Here is a 17,679-nt window from a genome sequence, read left to right as displayed (position 1 = left end):
TAGAGCGATGTAGAGCGCGATTTTGTTGTAGTTTGTAGAGCTTGTTGTAGAGGCTCTACCAGCCAAACCGCCGGGAAGGCAGTGACTCAAAGAGGCCGAGTCGCACTAATGGGGTGTCTCCGAGCTTACTGGAGCTCTGATGGACGGCCCTGACTATCCCTGACACACAGAGAGTCACTCTGATGGCACACAACACCCTATAACTGCGTCATGACCAGCCTGCCATGCGTCGCCGGTGCCGCATTCGTCGCAGTGCTTCTTTAGCAGGCGGTGGACTGTCGGCTGCGAGGACGGTCGCATTTGCGCGAGGCGAGGCGAGCATTCAGACGCGTTGCATGCGCCATGACTCGCGCCAAGCGCGTGTGCGGGAGGCGAGCTCCTGGCTGAGCGTTGAGTCCAGGCGAGTTGCGCTGGCCACTATCGCTACGCCGAGCCGAGCTGACGCGCCGAGGCGCCGGCCAGTCGCAGCCGTGAGGCATGCCACAGCAGCAGAGGCACCTCCCACCCATTGGGCGGGCAGACAGAAGGCCAGGGCAGCACTGGCAAGTGCAACGCGCCTCATGTCGGAGAGCGACCGTGCCTCGTTCGCCGCTTATGATGTAGAGTTTGTTGTAGAGATTTCACGTTGTAGAGCGCCTCTACATCGCTCTACAACGCACGCGCTTCGTCACGCGGCGGATGTAGAGCTCTACAGCTCTACAGCGCTCTACAGCTCTACAGCTCTACAGCGCTCTACACTCTACATCCTCTACACCCTCCCTCAGGCGCAACGGCTGGCTGGAGACGTTTCTGGCTCGGATCTCGTTCTTGGAGCAAGCGTGGCAACAGCAGGGTTTTGCCATTATTTTGTGCGTGCTCGCCGGCAGCGGCACTACGTCCAAAGATTGTGGTTTGTGCGGGATTTTGCGAGCGACTCATGGGCGACCCTAGGCGGAAAGGGGGTCGGTCGGTCGGTGCCGCACTCCGCGCAGTGTCTCGACTCTGTCTGGAGTCCGGGAAGTCGGTCGCGGTCCGGGTCGGGCGTCGGGGTCGCCTTCATTCACACCGCACAGACCACAGCGCGCGACTTGGGTCGGCGACTTGGTAAAGCTGAGGTGCTGCACGTGTGGGGGGCGTGGCGGAGCGCCGCGCGATCCGCCCGCCCGCGCGGCTGCGTGCGCCGCCTGTGGATGGCGCGTCGTGGCGCTGGCGGCGTTGAGGACACACAGCAAGCTCATCGGAAAACGGGTAGCAGGCAGGCACAACGAGCAACGAGGCGCGAAAGACCCAATTTTCGCGCCTTTTCAGGCAACCGGGAAAACAAAAGGGAGCCCGGTCCTACACAAAACCGAGACACCTGCACTGCGATCCGCTTCCCCTCCGCCAGCGGCCGGCTTTTCTTCTTCGGGTATGCCGGGTCTGGGATCTGGGTGGCAGACGAGATACCAACCACAGCGCTGTCCGTCTGCGGCAGCTCTCAGTCGCGAACTCCGCTGTCGCGAATGCACGAAAGAGTTGACGCGGAACAGACGGGGGTGCTGCGGGGGTGTACACGTGCTGAACTCTCTGTCGATCCGGGCGTAAAAAAGAAACGCAGACTAGCAGCCAGCTGGTCTCTCTCTTCGGAGCATCGATCACTGCCAGGGCGCCCTCATCACATTTACACAAAACCCTCCAATGGTCGCCTCTCCCCACCCGAGGGTGCTGACGGTGAGCGTCTCGGGCGCCTCGCCGTCGTGGCTGTGCACTGCAGCCATATCAACTCGACGCTATACCTACAACTCGAAAGGCGGCCGGCGAGCGGCCGAGCACCGGCTGCCCCTCCAGGGTAAGGAACGAAACTCGTCCGTCCCACTGGCAATGCCCACATGTCCATGTCTACCTCCTCCAATCGTGTGGCATGCCCGCAGCCACATGAACTTGACGCAGAGCCGACGGGGCCCGGCCGGCGCACCCTTTTGAGGGAACTTGCCTCGCTATCGCAGTTCTCGCAGGGACTTCAAACCAGAAACGACCAACTCTCGGAGCAGCGGCGTGCCGACCAGGCACGGCCCTTAGTCTCATCGGCACACCCGGTTCCTACTCAGGCGCTTCCGACGCCACTCAGGCGCTGCTAGCGGAGAGCGCGGCGCGGCACCAGCACGATCGCCGCTTGCTGGCGGAGAGTGCGGCGCAGCATCATCGTGACGTGGATCGGCTCAGGCAGCGCGGCACCATGTACGGCGTCGAGCTGATCTTGCTCGCGCTTGCAAAAGTAACTCGCTATATCGCGCTCCTGGTACTGTGGAGCGGCCGCTCCCTCGCTCGGGCGGGGATCGCCCTCCTCGCCGTCGCCCTCGCCGCGCTCCCCGTCCAGATGAGTGCTGACGACCTCTTTGAGATTGCCGTGATGGCCTTTGACCCTTTGACGTGCGCTCCCGCCCCTCCGTGATTTAGCACCGCCCACGTGCAAAGTGTTAGTGCGCAGACGGGCTGCGCTTGTCACCCCTCACCCGCTGCCAATCGCGCGCAGGCGCGTTGAGCTCGTTGAGTCAGGCCTAAGAGCAATCGGGGTGGACAGACTCCTCGCTCCCAGGCCGTTGGCCGCCCTTGTCAGATGCAGCACCGCAAGTGGGTTGGCTGGCGAGCTGCTGCAGGTAAGCTCTATCTCCCGACCTCCCAGCCCATAGGCGCCAGGGAGCCACGATATCCTGACATCGGCACCTGCAGGCAACGACCGTCTTTGGCTGCGCCCTGCACCAGGCCGGCTCCGCTGTCTTCATGTCACGACGTTGGGGCCAAACAACAGAATTACGCGATGCGCCCTCCGCTATGAAGCTTGCATCTCCTCGGCAGGGTGCTGCGCCGATGTCTTCCCAGCAACCCCAGAGTTTCCGTGCTGATGGCTGAGCGCGGAAGGCGCGTCGGGAGAGTCGAGAGAAAAGAGAAGAGATACAGATATAGGTTCACAAGATTCAAATCAGGCGGCAATGGGGCTGGCAGGGCTCGCAACCGTAGGCCTTAATAGAAGCGCCGGAGAGCCCTCATTTCCGACTGACACAGTGCAGGGCCACCCACACATCGTCTGAGCCACATGAGAGAGAGGATAGAGAGTAGGTGCTAGGTCGTCCCGCAGCGCGCGCTTTAAGTGACCAGTTAAGTGACATGTGAGTCGGGGTACGTGCTGACGCTCGGCTGACACAGACAGGCCTGTGACGTGTGTGTGTCCCCGCTGGCGCGCGGCGATATCTGCCCCGACGCGGATATCGCGCCACATCGTCTGAATAATGCTGCCGACACACACACACGTGTAAAAAAAACACAACGAACGCACGACTTTCCTCTCCTCGTAACGTCGTGGGTCGTGAGCCTCGTGAGAGTCGGACACCAAAGCGATAAAGCGAAATAAGCTATGGACTATGGGGACTATGGTGGTTGCAGCTAGGGCTGCAGGGGTTATTGATTGCGTCCATATTTTCGTGTGGGAAGCGCGGGCGCAGCGTCCGCCCTGGCCCAGCTGTGGCATGAGCATGTGGGTTATTTGTCAAATGATTCGCCAAGGCCAGCTCTCAACTAAGAAAGCTACACCGGCGCAACATGAACAACAGTCTCAAGCGTTCTCCCACAGACGAAAACTCTCCTCGGACAGGCCCAAAACAAGCAAGCTCACCTCCACAACCGAGAGGCGACAATGACAGGCAAAACCCAAAAGGTCTCACAGTCACACCCGTGGAGGGGACCGCGGCGCCCGGTTCGACCTACGCCAATACCGGACGGGCGCGCGTGCTCCCGCCTCAGCGGCTCTGCACACAAGTCACTTGTGTGCGGCCATCAGTTGACCGTTTGCGGCAGGGGCCGGCTATCGCAGGGCGGCGGCCCCTGCGCCCTGGCTCTCACATTCCTCGCTTCAATACACGGCATTCATACACCCGGCCACGCCCTCGCTCGCTCGCGGCGGCGTGGGGTCAGAAGGCCCGCCGCGACGAGGAGCGGGTCACGGCGCGCCGCCCGACGCGGCCCTTTGCCTCCTTGAGGGGCGTCGCGGGCTCGGCGGAGGCGGACGAGGTTGCGATGAGTTGCAGCATCGGGCGGGCGCCCTGCAGGCGGAGGGGAGAGGGGGAGGGGGGGGGTTGGGGTGGAGGGGGCGAGGGGCAGAGGGGGGAGCATAGGGGACGGAGTGATGAGGGCAGAGGTTGGCAAGAGGGCCGAGGGCTGGGGGGGGAGGGGGGGGGGGGGGCCAGGGCCCCGTCTTGCGGGCGCACCTCGCAGACCGGAAAGTCGGCGGGCGAGTGTCGGAAGAGGGACTCGACGAGGAGGCGTGCGCCGGAGCGTGGCTCGAGGCCGCACTTTCGCCAAAAGTCGACTGCGTGGTTGTCGGCTTGCGTCACCACGAGCGCACGCATCGTCCGCACGCTCGCGTGGGTGACGAGGAGCGCACGGAGGTACCGGACCAGGCAGGAGCCGAGGCCGCAGCGCTGCGCCGTCTCTGCGACGACGGTTCGCGAGACGTGGAGGACAAGGAGCTCGGGGGGCGAGTCGTCGCCCGGCTGGGAGAGCTGCACCAGCCGAAACGAGGCCCCGCCGAGCATCTTGCCTGAGGCGTGAGGGGTTGGGGGAGTGGGGGGGGGGGGGGGGGGCCCCCCGGAAAAAGGGAAAAAGGGGGTTTGGCGGGGAAAGGGGGGGGGAGGGGGGGGGGGGGGGGCTCACCATTGGCGTCGCGCACCAGCGCGTGGTAGCACCCCTCCGACGGCTCGAGGATGTCCTTGTGAGGCAAGTTTGGCAGCAGCCGGCTGCAGACGCGAGAGTACTCGCTCAAGACGTCGGGCGCCGAGCCGCTGCGGGAGCTTCCAGCGCACAGGACGGAGAGCTGGACCCCGGACGCGATGGGGACGTCGCACGGAGCCAGCCCGCTGTACGGCAGGTAGTTGCACCGCCGGAGCTCCTCGCCCAGCAAGAGCGGCTCCTGCTCGGACGACTGCAGCCCAGAGAGCTCGCGAGGCGAGCGGACGGCCGCGGCGCGCTCGATGCGCAGTTGGCGGGCGTCGACGACCGAGGTGCGTAGCGACGAGCGGCGCCCGCCTGCAACGACCGCCTGCTGGGGCGCCATCTTGTCGATCGCGTGGTGGGGGACGCCAGCCACTCTGAAGGCGACACGGCACGCCGGGTTGGCGCACGACTCGCCTTTCGAGTTGATACGGCTGCAGGCGGTGCACAGCCACGACGGCGAGGCGCCCGAGACGCTCACCGTCAGCACCCTCGGGTGGGGAGAGGCGACCATTGGAGGGTTTTGTGTAAATGTGATGAGGGCGCCCTGGCAGTGATCGATGCTCCGAAGAGAGAGACCAGCTGGCTGGGCGTCTGCGTTTCTTTTTTACGCCCGGATCGACAGAGAGTTCAGCACGTGTACACCCCCGCAGCACCCCCGTCTGTTCCGCATCAACTCTTTGTCTCTTTCGTGCGTTCGCGACAGCGGACGGAGTTCGCGACTGAGAGCTGCATGCAGACGGACAGCGCTGTGGTTGGTATCTCGTCTGCCACCCAGATCCTAGACCCGGCATACTCGAAGAAGAAAAGCCGGCCGCTGGCGGAGGGGAAGCGGATCGCAGTGCAGGTGTGTCGGTTTTGCGCAGGACCGGGCTCCCTTTTGTTTTCCCGGTTGCCTGAAAAGGCGCGAAAATTGGGTCTTTCGCGCCTCGTTGCTCGTTGTGCCTGCCTGCTACCCGTTTTCCGATGAGCTTGCTGTGTGTCCTCAACGCCGCCACGACGCGCATCCAGGCGGCGCAGCGCGGGCGGATCGCGCGGCGCTCCGCCGCGCCCCACCGCGAGTCCGCGCCCTGGGCACCCGCGACGCCTCCCAAGCCGCTGGCGGCGGACACCTCACCGTCGCTCGCATCGGTGCTCGGCGGTTGCAACCCGCATGCGGCCCTCGCGCCGCTCGGCTCTCACGTCTTCGGGGGCGCCCCCTCGGCCGGGAGCGGAATCCTCCCGCCCCCTTTTCCGCCCCCGCCGCCGGCGCCCCCTCCGGCGCAGCACAACCTCGCGCCGCCCGCCGAGGCGCCGCCTCCGATCCAGATCCCCGGCTTCCACGCCTCGTCGCCGCCGATGACGCGGGCGCTGAGCGACGGGTGCGTGCCGAGTCCGCACACCGCGTACCACGCGAGGGCCCCCGCACTCGCCGAGCCGCACCACCACCACCACCACCACCACCGGGCGCCCTCGTTCCCGCACAACGTCTACAACTCGCAGCCGAGCACGCCGGAGCAGCATCGCGAGCAGCTGCTCACGGCGATCGTCATCGACCGCCTCTGCGCGTGGGGCGAGCACCGCGCCGCGAGCGAGTGGCCCGCCGGCCTCGTCGGCCCCGGCCCGATGCCGGCGCTGGTCGACGCCCTGCTCGCTACGCGCGCGCGCTCGCTCACCCTGCCGCAGCTCATCACGGCGATCAAGGAGCGGACGGGCGGCGGCCCGGCGGGCAGGGCGCTCGACATGCTCAACCTCAAGGCCTACGTCCGCTGCTTCCCCTCCCTCTTCTACCTCCACTCGGGCCGCACCGCCGCCGGCCGGCCGCTGGACGCCGTCGAGCTGCGGCCGTGCGCCGGCCTGCCGCCGCTCCCGCCCCCGGGGCTGGCGATGTCCCGGGCGGAGCGGCACCGCGTCGCGATCGGCATCGCCGCCAGCGCGTGGTCGCCCACCAACGGCGGCGCGGGCGGCGGCCGCCCCCACCCGCACCACCACCAGCCGTGCGCCCCGGTGCCGCCGTCGTGCGCAAACACCCTCTACGACCGCCTTCAGCCGCTGAGCGCCCACGGGCAGCCGGTGAGCCCGCTGCAGCCCAAGGACCTGTTCGGCGCGGCCGCGTCGCCGCGCGCCGGCTTCGCGCCCTGCGCCGCCCCCGCCCCCGCCCTCTCTCTCGGCCCGCTCGGCGACGCCCCCGGCGCGGCCGCGGCTCGGTGGCCGCCGCACTGCAGCCCGCCGAGCTTCAGCATCTTCGACGGCCCGGCGGCGCACGCGCCCGCGCCGGCCGCGCCGGCGGACGCCGACGAGCAGCAGCCCGCCGCGCTCCTCGCGCAGCTGTCCGAGCTCCTCACTCCGTGCGGCGACGAGCTGGCGGCCGAGGAGCCGCTGCTGGCCAAGGAGCCGCTGCTTCGCTCTCTCGACTCGTCGCTCCGCACCGACTCGTCGCGCGGCTCCCCGCCGCCGAGCTGCCGCGCCGAGGCGGAGGCGCGCCGCCTCTTCGTCCAGCGGCACGGCCTCGGCGCCCTCTTCGACCGCGCCGTCGACCGCGCGATGCAGTTCAACGTCACGTCGCCCGTCGAGTTCGTGGCGCAGGAGCTGCTGCGCTCTTCGGCGGCGGCGGCGCCCAACGGGCTGGCGTACGCCTGAGTGCGCGCCTTGGCTGGCGCTGGCGGCGGCCTCTACACGGCCCCGCCCCGACGCTCGCTTCTTCATGGCCCGGCGCGGCGGCGACGCCGCCCGGACATCTCCCGCTCGCCCGCTCTCGCCCCATAACGACGCGCGCGCGGGCCGGCGCCGTGCCGCATAGCACCCCGGAGAAGGGGTCGAGCACGCGCCGCTCGCGCGCGCGGGCGTGGGCGCAGGCGTCGGGTGACATCATTCTGTGAACTTGCGACCAGCTCGCTGGATGAGTGGATTGCACCAACATCGGAACGGACAGGGTAAGTGCTGCTGTGGGGCGCTGATCTTTGGGCTCGGGAGTCGGGACTGCTTGGCTTGACACTGTGGCCGCATGCATGGACTGTGAGTCGATAAGGGGGGAGGGAGCGACGATAATAGCGTGTGGAGATCTGGGGCGTTGTGGGGGAGGGAGGCAGTGATTATAATGCGTCCGTCCGCGTATTGTGAGTCGAGTCCCGTGGCACAGGTGGCTTGTATCTACTATCTTGTGTTGGCTATTGCATGTTTAATCATACTTTAAAGCATTCGGATTCGCAAAAGGGGCGCGGGCCCGCTGGGCATGATGGGGAAAAGAAAAACAAAAAGGCCAAAACGCAAAGATAAGTGTAGAGTGTACACCCGAACACCCCTGACGCCTGAGGCTGAGCAGGTGCTGAGCAGCCAGAGCCACCTGTGTGTCGCTGTACCAAAATAGTAGAGCCGTACCATGAGCTGTGTACCCGGGTAAGCTGTGTGCGTGCACAGGATGGTCGGAGAATGTGTGCCGTGCGTCCCGGCGGCCCCGCACTCTCGTATTCGGAATTCGCGTCTCGTCTGAGTTTTCTGACTGTTCCTCAGCGAGTGTGTCAGATTGTGTTGTGGTACTTTAATCTTTATCTTTAACACTCGTTAACCCCCTACTCCCCCGAGGACCACACACGCTGGCCAGCGCTGAGACGGGGGGTGTGCAGTGAGCAATGACCACTTCTAATCTCCGAGAGTCGCTCTGATCGATCTTGACTCTGTTCAAAAAACGATCAACAACAGTCAAGTCATGTGTCAACGCGGGGCCTGCTTCGGTGGCGCGCACGCTTCGACACGCGCGCCGTATTCAGTCTCCTGCGCCGCTGGCAGGTCCTTGAAGGCGGCAGCTGCGTAAAAGTTGCGCGGCTTGAGCGAGAAGCCGACGCCAAAGTTGGACACGACGGGGACGTCCTCAGCCTTTGGGTAGTGCTGCCTGCCGACGGTGATCCACGTCACCAAGTCCTGCTTGACGATGGGCTCACTATTGAGAAAGGCGTCCATGTTGTATCGCTCGGGCGTTGGCACGCCAATGTTGAAATTGGAGGGCACGGTGGCAAGCTCTTCCTCATCCTTGCGAACCGTGACCATGATGTTGTGTTTCATCCAGCCACCGGCCGCCATGAGTGGGTGGTCGTCTGGGAGGACCTGTCGCGCCGTGGTCGAGAGAGGCACAATCTCGTACCCGCGCGGGACGCCCCATGCATTGAGCGCCTCCTCGTTGATCACGGCGTAGCCATCGTAGTCCTTGGCGTGCACGCCGAGCTCGGTCGGATGGATGATATTCTCCGCATACTTGATTCCGTTGTACGAAATGTAGGCTGGCTTTGTCTTGCCTGTCGCCTCCTCATACGTGCCGTACTTGATTGAAGTTGTCTGGAAGGAGTTGGAGGTGCCCGCAATGTCGAGGTCCACCTTGTAGCCCACGACGTGGTCGTGCAAGACGCCGTTGGTGTGCGGGCCGACTGGCACGCCAAACATCGGGTACTCCTCGTTGTTGCTCGCCGCGTCCCTGGCATAGGAGGCGAGCATGTAGCCGCCAAAGTCCATCTGGACGGATATGGTCCCGTCCTCATCCAGCACAAAGTTGTTGATGTAGTCGTAGTTGCCGGGCGTGGTGATGGAGCGTATCACCAGCTGCGACTTTGCGCGCCCCATCGACGTCTCGGCTGGGCCAGAGAGCGAGCCGAAGCGGCTGTAATGGCGGTAGAGCGATCCGCCTGTTGGGGCCTCGAAGATGCAGATTGCGCGCTCTATCCTCTCGGGGCCGGCGTCTGAGGCTTGACTGGTGATGCTGAGGAAAGAGGCGGTGTGTGGGCAGTCGAGCCCAGCAGCGAGCGGCGACGCTTCGCCGCCGATGCGCCTACTCGCGAGACTCCGATGTAGCGACGTGAGCCGCCTTGAGATGGCACGGGGGCGATGGCCAACGCCACAGCGCGCGCCACTGCGAGTCGTGATAGAAGACCTGGTGCGTAGACCCGACGCCCGAGTAGGAGGCAAATACCTCCATCGTCGATATTTCGTATGCAACCGTCTCTCCGCGGAACCTGACCGCGTGAGCCGTGAGTCCATGCCAGTCGTCTGCGCTCACGTGCAGCTCCCAGCCCATCCACTCGATGTTGCCGCCGCTGGTGGCAAATCGCGAGCCCTGTGGCTCATAGACGGAGGGCATGCTGAGGGCCGTGCCCGCTGCCGCGCGCTGCGTCTCGTCAGGCTTCATCTGCGTCCAGCTGTACTCGCTGATGCGTGCCGAGCACACCTCAACCTCGCCTGCGCCAGCGAAGGAAGCTGTGAGCTTCAAGCGCGCAATTCGAACCGATGGTTGATAGGCGTGGGGTGGCGCCGGCTGAGAACTGCGATGCCAGCTCCGCGGCGCTCGCGTATAGGCGGTAGCAGTACTCGACCTTGTCGACCCGCCACTCTGCGGCCGGCCTGTCCGGGTCCTCGTGCACGCTAAAGGAGAGGGGCAGCGCGAGCAAGGTGCCTCCCTGTGAGTCGCCTTCCGCTTGCGGCGGGATCGACATCATGTGGACGTTTATGATGCGGTCCTCATCAGTCGACCCCAGGTCGGGATAGGCCCACCAGCTCAAATACACATAAGGGTTGCCGTCCACGCCCGCAAACTCGCCCGAAGAGGAGGAGGCTGCTATGAGCCGCGACAGCGTGTTCATCGTCACGCCGACAGGCATCTGCCAGAATGCCTTCTCCATGGCGTTATTCTCGGGCCGGCGTGCCCACTTCCACGAGCCAGCGGCCAGCATCTCTGTCGCCGCCATTGACGTTGCCCCCCCCAGGGGCCCAACCTTGTACTGCATCACGTCGCGAGGCGAAGCAGCACCTCGAAAGACCGTAACCTTTGCGAACCGAGCCGGCGGGATACCTGACTCGCCGGAGAGGAACGCCGCCGCCTCAGCCTTGGCCGGGGCTAAGAGCTGATACTCGATCCCCACGTTCGAGTCCATGATGACGCGACCGCCGTGAGCCCGGAGGTCCTCATAGACGAGGTCAGCGAGCCCGGAGGCAAACCTGTGGTCGACAAGACCTGCGACCTCTAGGTAATCGGCAACCGTGTGGATCTCCGTGATCGAGAGCTGGTCGAATATGGAGGCCTTACCGTCACCCACAAAGGGCACGGTGCCTTGAGGACACGTCGGTGGGGGGTCGGCGGGCTTCTCTGGCTCGGCGTGACCTGTCGAGCCAAAGAGGAGCGAGCGCGACCTCATCATCTCCTCTGCCTCCCTCCTGTCAATAACTTTAATCTCAACACCCGCTCCCCCTGTGAGCAGCAGAAGCAGGGTGAGCATCGCGTTTTGCCAGAAGTGTCGGCTGCGCTCCGGCCTCCGATAAGGCCCGGAAGGCACGCACACAAGTTTCTAGTTTGTTCAACCTGAGCGTGACAGGATGACGGACGGACCCTCCAGTCTCTGGTGCGTCTCTTTAGTTTTCGGCGCGTATCTCTGTAAACATACGAACAGAACGCAGGAGAATGTGATTTTATCACTTAGCCGCACCTGCGTCTCCTTCATCGCGGCAACGCCAGCCTTCCGACGAGCTGCGTCCCCCTGCCCCGGTTTCGGGGGCATTCGAAGCTGGCCTCCTCGCACTCGGTCTGCATGTTGACGTACGCGAGGTACTCGCTGTAAGCGTCAGTCCTCTTGCCCGTACCGTCAACGACCTGGCGCAACGGGTAATGGCAGGCGAAGCCGGAAGCTGCAAAGTCGCCGTAGCCCGGTCCGAACTTGGCCTGAACCCAATCAGCTAGGCCCGAGTCGATAGAGGCGGTCTTGAGAAACTCCGTCAGCTTTGCGGGAGCGTCCGGAATCGTGGTGACACGGTCCCATCCCCAGCTCGTCCGAACCATCGTAGCGAACGTCGGCAGCGTAATCTCGCCGAGCGCGTCGTTTGTAATTTTTGTTCTCACATCGATCTGGTCAAAGTCATCGCTAGAGAAGCAGAACTCGTACTTTAGGATCCAGTCGGCGCCGCTGCTCCACGGTTTGCTCTCACCATTCCCAGACTCATCGAACCAGGTCCAGTGGCCAGAGAGCGGGCCGCCGCTGTATTGCCGCACGCCGGAAGCGCACCGCGTCTCGTTGTCCCAGGACGCTTCCCCAAACGAGATGAGGTTCTCCTCGGCAGCTCCAAGGCAGACCTGGGTGTACTCCGGATCCGACGGATACGGCCCGTCCTTCAGCGAGACGCCACGCTGGTCCATCCACCACAGCCCGTGCAGCGCCTCAGGGAATACGGAGCCCGCCTCCGCAAAGAAGAGCTGCGTTTCAATCGCATCATTCTGGATGCGGCCCAGCGCGAACCTTGCCGGGTCGCGCGACACGTCCTCAAACTGCACGCCCACACCGCGTCGACTCGCCACCCGCACCCGGCTCACCATCTCTGCTCCAGTCGCATGGTACCCGAGGAGGCGTGCCGACCGCTCGCCGGGTGACGCCGCCCAAGGGTGCCAAGGGAACTGTTTGGCTGCCAACAGCGGTGGCAGCTCCACGGGCTCTTGCCACGCCAGCGCACAGCCCTGTGTCGCCGACTGCTCGGCCGGGCAGTCTGCCAGATCGTAGCGGGTTGTGAAGATCAGCTCGCCAGGCTCCTGCCAGCTGCAGTGGTCGTACAAGTTCACGGTCACCGCCGAGCTGTCGGCGGGCAGGTAGACGTGCAGATCGAAGACGCCGCTGGTAGAGCCGTAGAGCACTTTGGAAAGGTGCGACACCTCGGGCCTTCCCGAAGACATCTTTGGCTCGACGATCACCTCGACTTGAGCATCAGGCGCCTTGGTGAGGCCGCCGATCGCAAAGTCGGTGATGGCAAAGACGGCCCAACCTGTGGTGTTGACGCCCGTGCCCCAGACGTCGTGAGCCTGGGAGGTCGCGGCGGCGGCGGCGGCAAATGCTGCCAGCATGGAGGACCGGCGGCAGCCAGGCTCAATTCGAGGCCGCCTTTTTCGGTGGCAGCCAAGGAGGACTCACTTCAGCTGGCTGTATTTTTCTTTCTCTCTCTACATGTATGTGCTTACTTTTTCAATGTACGTGCTTTTAGCTTATCTCTCTCTCAATGTATGTGGCACTTACGTACATTCCCGGAGGAGGACTGCTGACAGGGTTTGCGATGAGGAGTGACCCGAAGGGTTTCTCGGGGTAAGTGCACCACTAACCGCCTCTCTCTGCAAGAGCACTGCGACGGATCGGGCTCATACTTTTTTTGAAAAATATTACTCGCCTGCCCCTGGCGTGGCGTGGAGGGGTTGAGCATCCTTCCGGGGCGGCCTTTCCGCCGGGGAGGCGTCGTCCGTCGCGCTTCTAAGGTGTTGCTGCGCAAAAGCCCGGTACACGGAACTAACCCTCGGAGAGTATTCTTTAGCTCCGAGTAGAGGGGGCGGTCTGCTGCTAGGGGAAACCCGGAGCGCGGAGCCAACCCTCGGAGACCCGTGTTATGGCCCTGCGAACGCGCACCCCCTGGGCTAGGGCTCTCTTGCCCGCAACCAGATCCCGATCATCCGGCCCGCTGGGTGCGCTTCTTTCTTAGCTCCCCGGTCCTGGGCGTGAGGCTAATGACTGCACTCCAAGTGCTCCAAAAGGGGGTCGGACACAGGGCGCAGCTCATGCTAAGAGCAGAGGGCGAGCTTAGAGAGAACAACCATCCTCTGTGCCGTTGTTGCGTGCACCAACACAACAACACCACAAAAAGCTCTCTCTCTCGACTCTCCTGTCCTCATTCAGGCGGGTCGGCCAGAGGTTGCTGGAGCACCTCCAACTCCTCCTCCGAGTCAGACACACGACAACGACTGCACCCTCCTCCTCCCATTCGTCGACTGCGCCCTCCTCGTCCTACAATTCATCGACTGCGCCCTCCTCCTCCACGGGGTCGATCCGAGATTCCGCAGCGTGTCGGCCCCCCCAGCGTCGGTGCTGCGCGGGAGGAAGCGCGGCCGGCGGGCACGCTGGGCTCGATCACCGGCGGTTCTCTCAAGTTGCGTCGAAAGCAGGGATTGGCTTTATAGCGACGGCTTTGGCTCAAGTATACAACTTTTAAGCTCTGGTTTTGCACCAGAGGAGAGAGGTCGCCCCTCTCTCGCGCGCCACGGCCCACCCACACGCCCACGGGGTACGCGGATTTTGCTATTTTTGCTCGTCGCGTGGGGTCGGTATTCCGGAATTGCCAATGGTACCGCATCTGCGACGCGGGCGCCTCGCGGGCAGAGCCCTTACGTGGCTGGGTTCACAGCGATTGTAGGAAAACGAAGGGACCAAATCACGGTCGCGGCCTTCCGACTCGCGCCTCCGCCTCACTGGCACTATTGTAGCCCTGGCCGGTGCGCGTGCGGAGTTGAAGTTCCGGAGTGAAAATTCGAACGCGTTCTCTCACGGTGACCAAAAAATGTCCACCTCAGAGGCACCTCCGGAGGCAGGCCGCCGCACGCCGGCGACACAGCTCCAGCTGTCGAGCTGACCCTCAGCTCCTCTCAGAGCGGGAACTGTGACAAAAGTTGACTGAGGCGGTTGTCAGGAATCATCATACGGATCACATGGTGGCTCTCTCATGACGGGAGACCGCCCGACCACTCCTGGGTGGCACTGCCACCGGTGTCGCTCGACGTCCTGTCGACAGCGTGCCGACAGCGACACAGATCATGTGGGACGCGTCGAGTATCGACCTCTACTGCTTACCCAGCCTTCGAGTGTATCCTGGCTGTGGTCCCACACCCACTGGTGTCCATCTCAGAGACCGCAGGAGGTCATGAGGGTCGATGGGAGTGCCAACCCCACAATGCCTAAAAACCCAGCCCAGTAGCCACCCTTTATATCTTGCGCAGTCAAAAATCCTCGTCTGGAAGACAAGTTAGAGAGCGAGAGAGAGAGAGAGCGCGAGAGCGAGAGGGGGGGGGGGGGGGCTATCGAACTGTCGAGTCAGGCAGGGCCGAGGGCCGCGCCGGGGATGGTGTGTTAGAACTCAACCAGTTGAGGCGGCCCCAGGGGTTTGTCCGGCTCGCCGCAGGGCGCAGGCCGACTGAACGCAGCCCTGCCGAGCTGCCGAGTCCCAATTTTGATTACTAACAGGAGGAGGCAATTTCCTGGACTGCAGCTGCCATTTGCCAGCGCCTCGATTGTCGGGCGACACCGCCGCTCGTCGCGTGGGCCAGAAGGCGCCTGCTGAAGCGGCCTGTGCGGGAGGCGACAAAGCGTGCACCACTCCGCATGCTGTCAGCACTTGATCCGTGCTCTGCTCGTTCGCCTCGGGTAGCCTCGACTCCAGCGCATTCAGGGCCTGCTGGAGCTCCTTCCAGCTGTGCTTCCGCGCATACGAGGGCCCTTCTCCCGCTTCCTGCGGACCCGAAGCCAGTGCACTTTGCGTGCCAAACAAAGCCACCGGCTCGGCTGTGCTGCGGCTCGCGTCGCTTGGACCTATCCAGCCCGAGAGGTATTTGGCTCGAACGACGGCCACGCGCGACGCCATATGTGTGTGTGTGTGTCACGGGTGCTTTGAGTCAAGACTCCGTCGGACGTACGCACGTGTTTAAAGTAAGAATGCACGGTGTGCATATCTCGCGGACGCGCAGCTTGACAATATGAAACCACAACACACAACACACAACAAGTGCTCGTCTTTTCTCCTGTCCTATAAAGAACATACATTCTTTTCTCGCGGAGTCGCTGGGTTCCAACTTTTTCCGGGGTATATGGTAATCTCGGCCAACCCACCTCGAGACCACATACCCCCCCGCCTCTTGCAAGACCTGCTTGGGGTATGGTAGGGCTAGCCTTGGGCGGTTAGGACCTTACCCCCCCCCGGTCACCATACCATACCCCGGAAAAAGTTGGAACCCTGGCGCCGGATAACCCCTTTTATGTACATACCATGAGTCGCCTGCTCAAGCGGGCCCTCCAGCAGCAGCAGCGGCAGGAAGCGCCGGGTGACGCGAGCGGCGAGTCGAGCGAGGAGGACGCGCCGCGTGGGCAGCGCAACAACGGCGGCTTCTCCTTTCTGCCCGCCTCTGAATCCTCGGAGGTGTCGGAAAGCTCTGAGGAGGAGGAGGAGCTCCAAAGAGAGGAGCAGAAGGAAGAGACGGCTGCACAGGCGGCCGCACAACCCGACACAGTCCTCGAGGACCCGCTGCCAGCAGTCGAGGAGCCGCGCCCGCCGCCGGCCGCAGCTGCGCCAGCCACAGAGCCGTCAGGCGTGCCAGACATCCCCACGCTCTGGCTGCTCGAGCCGCGGCACCTCGACAGCGCGAACGAGCTCGGAGCCCGCTTTGGCAAAAACACGATGCGCTTGCTCGCCGCCGCCGGACGGGGCGGCAAGCCGAAGCGCGGCGCGGGCTGGTCGGGCAGCAGCCATGAACAGCGCCTCTTCACACGTGCTGGTGCGAACAGGCGGGGCGGCGGAGGCGGCCGGGGCGGCCGCTACACGCGCGCGGCGCTGCTGGCGAGCGGGAAGGACCACTGGCCTCCGCTCGGAGGAGGGGTCGACATGGAGGCCGGCACGTATCCACAGAGTAGACGACTGTAGAACAGAGTAGAAGACTGTGAGGGTCGAGATGGGAGGCCGGCCTAGCACGCTCTCTCCTCCTCCCTCCTCCGCCGCACAGGTCGACACCGACGAGCCGGCGCAGGGGCGCGGCCCCTCCGCCAGTGTAGGCGCCGACCCGCCGATGAGCTTTGTGTTTGTGCACTCGCGCTCGTACCGGGAGCTGCAGGTCGAGGTGGAGAAGAGGCGGGCGGCGGCTGGACTTTCTCGGACCTCTCTCTGAACCTTCCTGCAGGTCGAGGTGGAGAAGAGGCGGGCGGCGGCTGGACTTTCTCGGACCTCTCTCTGAACCTTCCTGCAGGTCGAGGTGGAGAAGAGGCGGGCGGCGGCTGGACTTTCTCGGACCTCTCTCTGAACCTTCCTGCAGGTCGAGGTGGAGAAGAGGCGGGCGGCGGCTGGACTTTCTCGGACCTCTCTCTGAACCTTCCTGCAGGTCGAGGTGGAGAAGAGGCGGGCGGCGGCTGGACTTTCTCGGACCTCTCTCTGAACCTTCCTGCAGGTCGAGGTGGAGGAGAGGCGGGCGGCGGCTGGACTTTCTCGGACCTCTCTCTGAACCTTCCTGCAGGTCGAGGTGGAGAAGAGGCGGGCGGCGGCTGGACTTTCTCGGACCTCTCTCTGAACCTTCCTGCAGGTCGAGGTGGAGATGGCGACGGCGACGGGCGACCCCGCAGCACTGCAGCGCGTGCTGGCCGCTTGCCCGTACAACACGGACGGCCTCGTCCGGCTCGCAGACAGCTCGCTACAGCGGGCCGCATGACTGAGCCGTCTCTGAGGCTTGGCCGCGCCTTCTTCCTGTAGGCTGGCCGACTACTGCTCGCACACCGGCCAGCACGAGCTCGCAGGGGAGTGCGTCGACAAGGCCCTCCGAGACGCTTCCGAGACACTTTCGGGGTACATCCGAGACACATATCACTTCCGGGACACTTCCGGGGCACACATCCGCTGTGAATGCGACCTCAAAGAGCACAGTCTCGAGACACTTCCTAGAAGGCTCCAGCCCACCGCCGCCTCACCCGCCGCGCCGTCGCCGCGGCCAGGCGCTGCATGCGTGCGAGGCCGCCTTCCACCCGCAGATGCGCAGCCGCTGCACGCAGGGCACGGCGCGGCTGCGGTGGCGCAACGCGGCGAACCGGCCTTTCCTTCGCGCGCTCTTCCGCCAGATGAAGCGCGCGAGTCGGGAGGGCTGCCATCGCACGGCGCTCGAGCTCGGTGAGGGAAGAGAGGAGAAGAGAGGAGAAGAGAGGAGAAGAGAGAGGAGTGGAGAGGAGTGGAGAGGAGAGGAGAGGAGAGAGGACCCCGACCCTGGGACTTGTCTGGGCCTGCCCCGCCCCCCCCCCCCCCCTTCAGGCAAGCTGCTCTTCTGCCTCGACCCGGAGGGGGACCCGATGCACCTCCTCCTGCGGCTGCCGGGCCTCGCCCTCGCCGCCGGCGAGCACCGCCCGCCTGCCCCACCCCCTTTCACCCACCCTCCACCCCCCATCCCACGTTTTG

General features: G+C 64.3%; 5 protein-coding genes across 5 annotated transcripts in view; 2 read left to right on the top strand and 3 right to left on the bottom strand.

The window, feature by feature from the left end:
• Positions 1 to 1,853: 1,853 nt before the first annotated feature.
• On the top strand, positions 1,854 to 2,861 carry EMIHUDRAFT_197394 (hypothetical protein; the record flags this gene model as incomplete). The annotated part of the gene is made up of 5 exons (XM_005767189.1): positions 1,854 to 1,872; positions 2,025 to 2,388; positions 2,492 to 2,615; positions 2,689 to 2,749; positions 2,815 to 2,861. The coding sequence occupies 5 exons, from the start codon at positions 1,854 to 1,856 to the stop codon at positions 2,859 to 2,861; spliced, it is 615 nt and encodes a 204-aa protein (XP_005767246.1).
• A 653-nt stretch (positions 2,862 to 3,514) lies between these two features.
• On the bottom strand, positions 3,515 to 5,255 carry EMIHUDRAFT_448232 (hypothetical protein; the record flags this gene model as incomplete). Its single annotated transcript, XM_005767188.1, has 3 exons — positions 3,515 to 4,055; positions 4,221 to 4,552; positions 4,666 to 5,255. Coding segments are annotated over 3 exons (1,098 nt in total), but the record flags the coding sequence as incomplete, so codon positions are not given.
• A 3,157-nt stretch (positions 5,256 to 8,412) lies between these two features.
• On the bottom strand, positions 8,413 to 10,958 carry EMIHUDRAFT_197391 (hypothetical protein; the record flags this gene model as incomplete). Its single annotated transcript, XM_005767187.1, has 3 exons — positions 8,413 to 9,517; positions 9,588 to 9,924; positions 9,971 to 10,958. 3 exons carry the CDS (start codon positions 10,956 to 10,958, stop codon positions 8,413 to 8,415), a joined length of 2,430 nt encoding a protein of 809 aa, XP_005767244.1.
• A 138-nt stretch (positions 10,959 to 11,096) lies between these two features.
• Positions 11,097 to 12,608, bottom strand: EMIHUDRAFT_432660 (hypothetical protein). The gene has a single exon (XM_005767186.1). It carries the CDS (start codon positions 12,563 to 12,565, stop codon positions 11,177 to 11,179), a length of 1,389 nt encoding a protein of 462 aa, XP_005767243.1. The 5' UTR covers positions 12,566 to 12,608; the 3' UTR covers positions 11,097 to 11,176.
• Positions 12,609 to 15,519: 2,911 nt separating this feature from the next.
• EMIHUDRAFT_96478 (hypothetical protein) overlaps positions 15,520 to 17,679 on the top strand; it is a gene marked incomplete at both ends in the record, with an annotated part of 3,820 nt that continues 1,660 nt past the window's right edge. Inside the window, 12 exons of the mRNA XM_005767185.1 lie at positions 15,520 to 15,983; positions 16,035 to 16,125; positions 16,250 to 16,363; positions 16,424 to 16,429; positions 16,490 to 16,495; positions 16,556 to 16,561; positions 16,622 to 16,627; positions 16,688 to 16,693; positions 16,754 to 16,759; positions 16,820 to 16,906; positions 17,226 to 17,397; positions 17,536 to 17,673. Coding sequence (XP_005767242.1) covers positions 15,520 to 15,983; positions 16,035 to 16,125; positions 16,250 to 16,363; positions 16,424 to 16,429; positions 16,490 to 16,495; positions 16,556 to 16,561; positions 16,622 to 16,627; positions 16,688 to 16,693; positions 16,754 to 16,759; positions 16,820 to 16,906; positions 17,226 to 17,397; positions 17,536 to 17,673 — 1,102 coding nt within the window. The remainder of the gene's footprint in view (positions 15,984 to 16,034; positions 16,126 to 16,249; positions 16,364 to 16,423; positions 16,430 to 16,489; positions 16,496 to 16,555; positions 16,562 to 16,621; positions 16,628 to 16,687; positions 16,694 to 16,753; positions 16,760 to 16,819; positions 16,907 to 17,225; positions 17,398 to 17,535; positions 17,674 to 17,679) is intronic.

This window comes from Emiliania huxleyi, assembly GCF_000372725.1.
Source record: "Emiliania huxleyi CCMP1516 unplaced genomic scaffold EMIHUscaffold_5, whole genome shotgun sequence".
Classification (NCBI taxonomy): Eukaryota; Haptophyta; order Isochrysidales; family Noelaerhabdaceae; genus Emiliania; species Emiliania huxleyi.
The sequence above is the reverse complement of the archived record's forward strand: the minus strand, read 5'-3'. Positions and strand labels throughout refer to the sequence as shown.

Coding starts and splice junctions, on each gene's coding strand:
- EMIHUDRAFT_432660 (XM_005767186.1), bottom strand. CDS start 12,565: ATGCTGGCAGCATTTGCCGCCGCCGCCGCCGCGACCTCCCAGGCTCAC.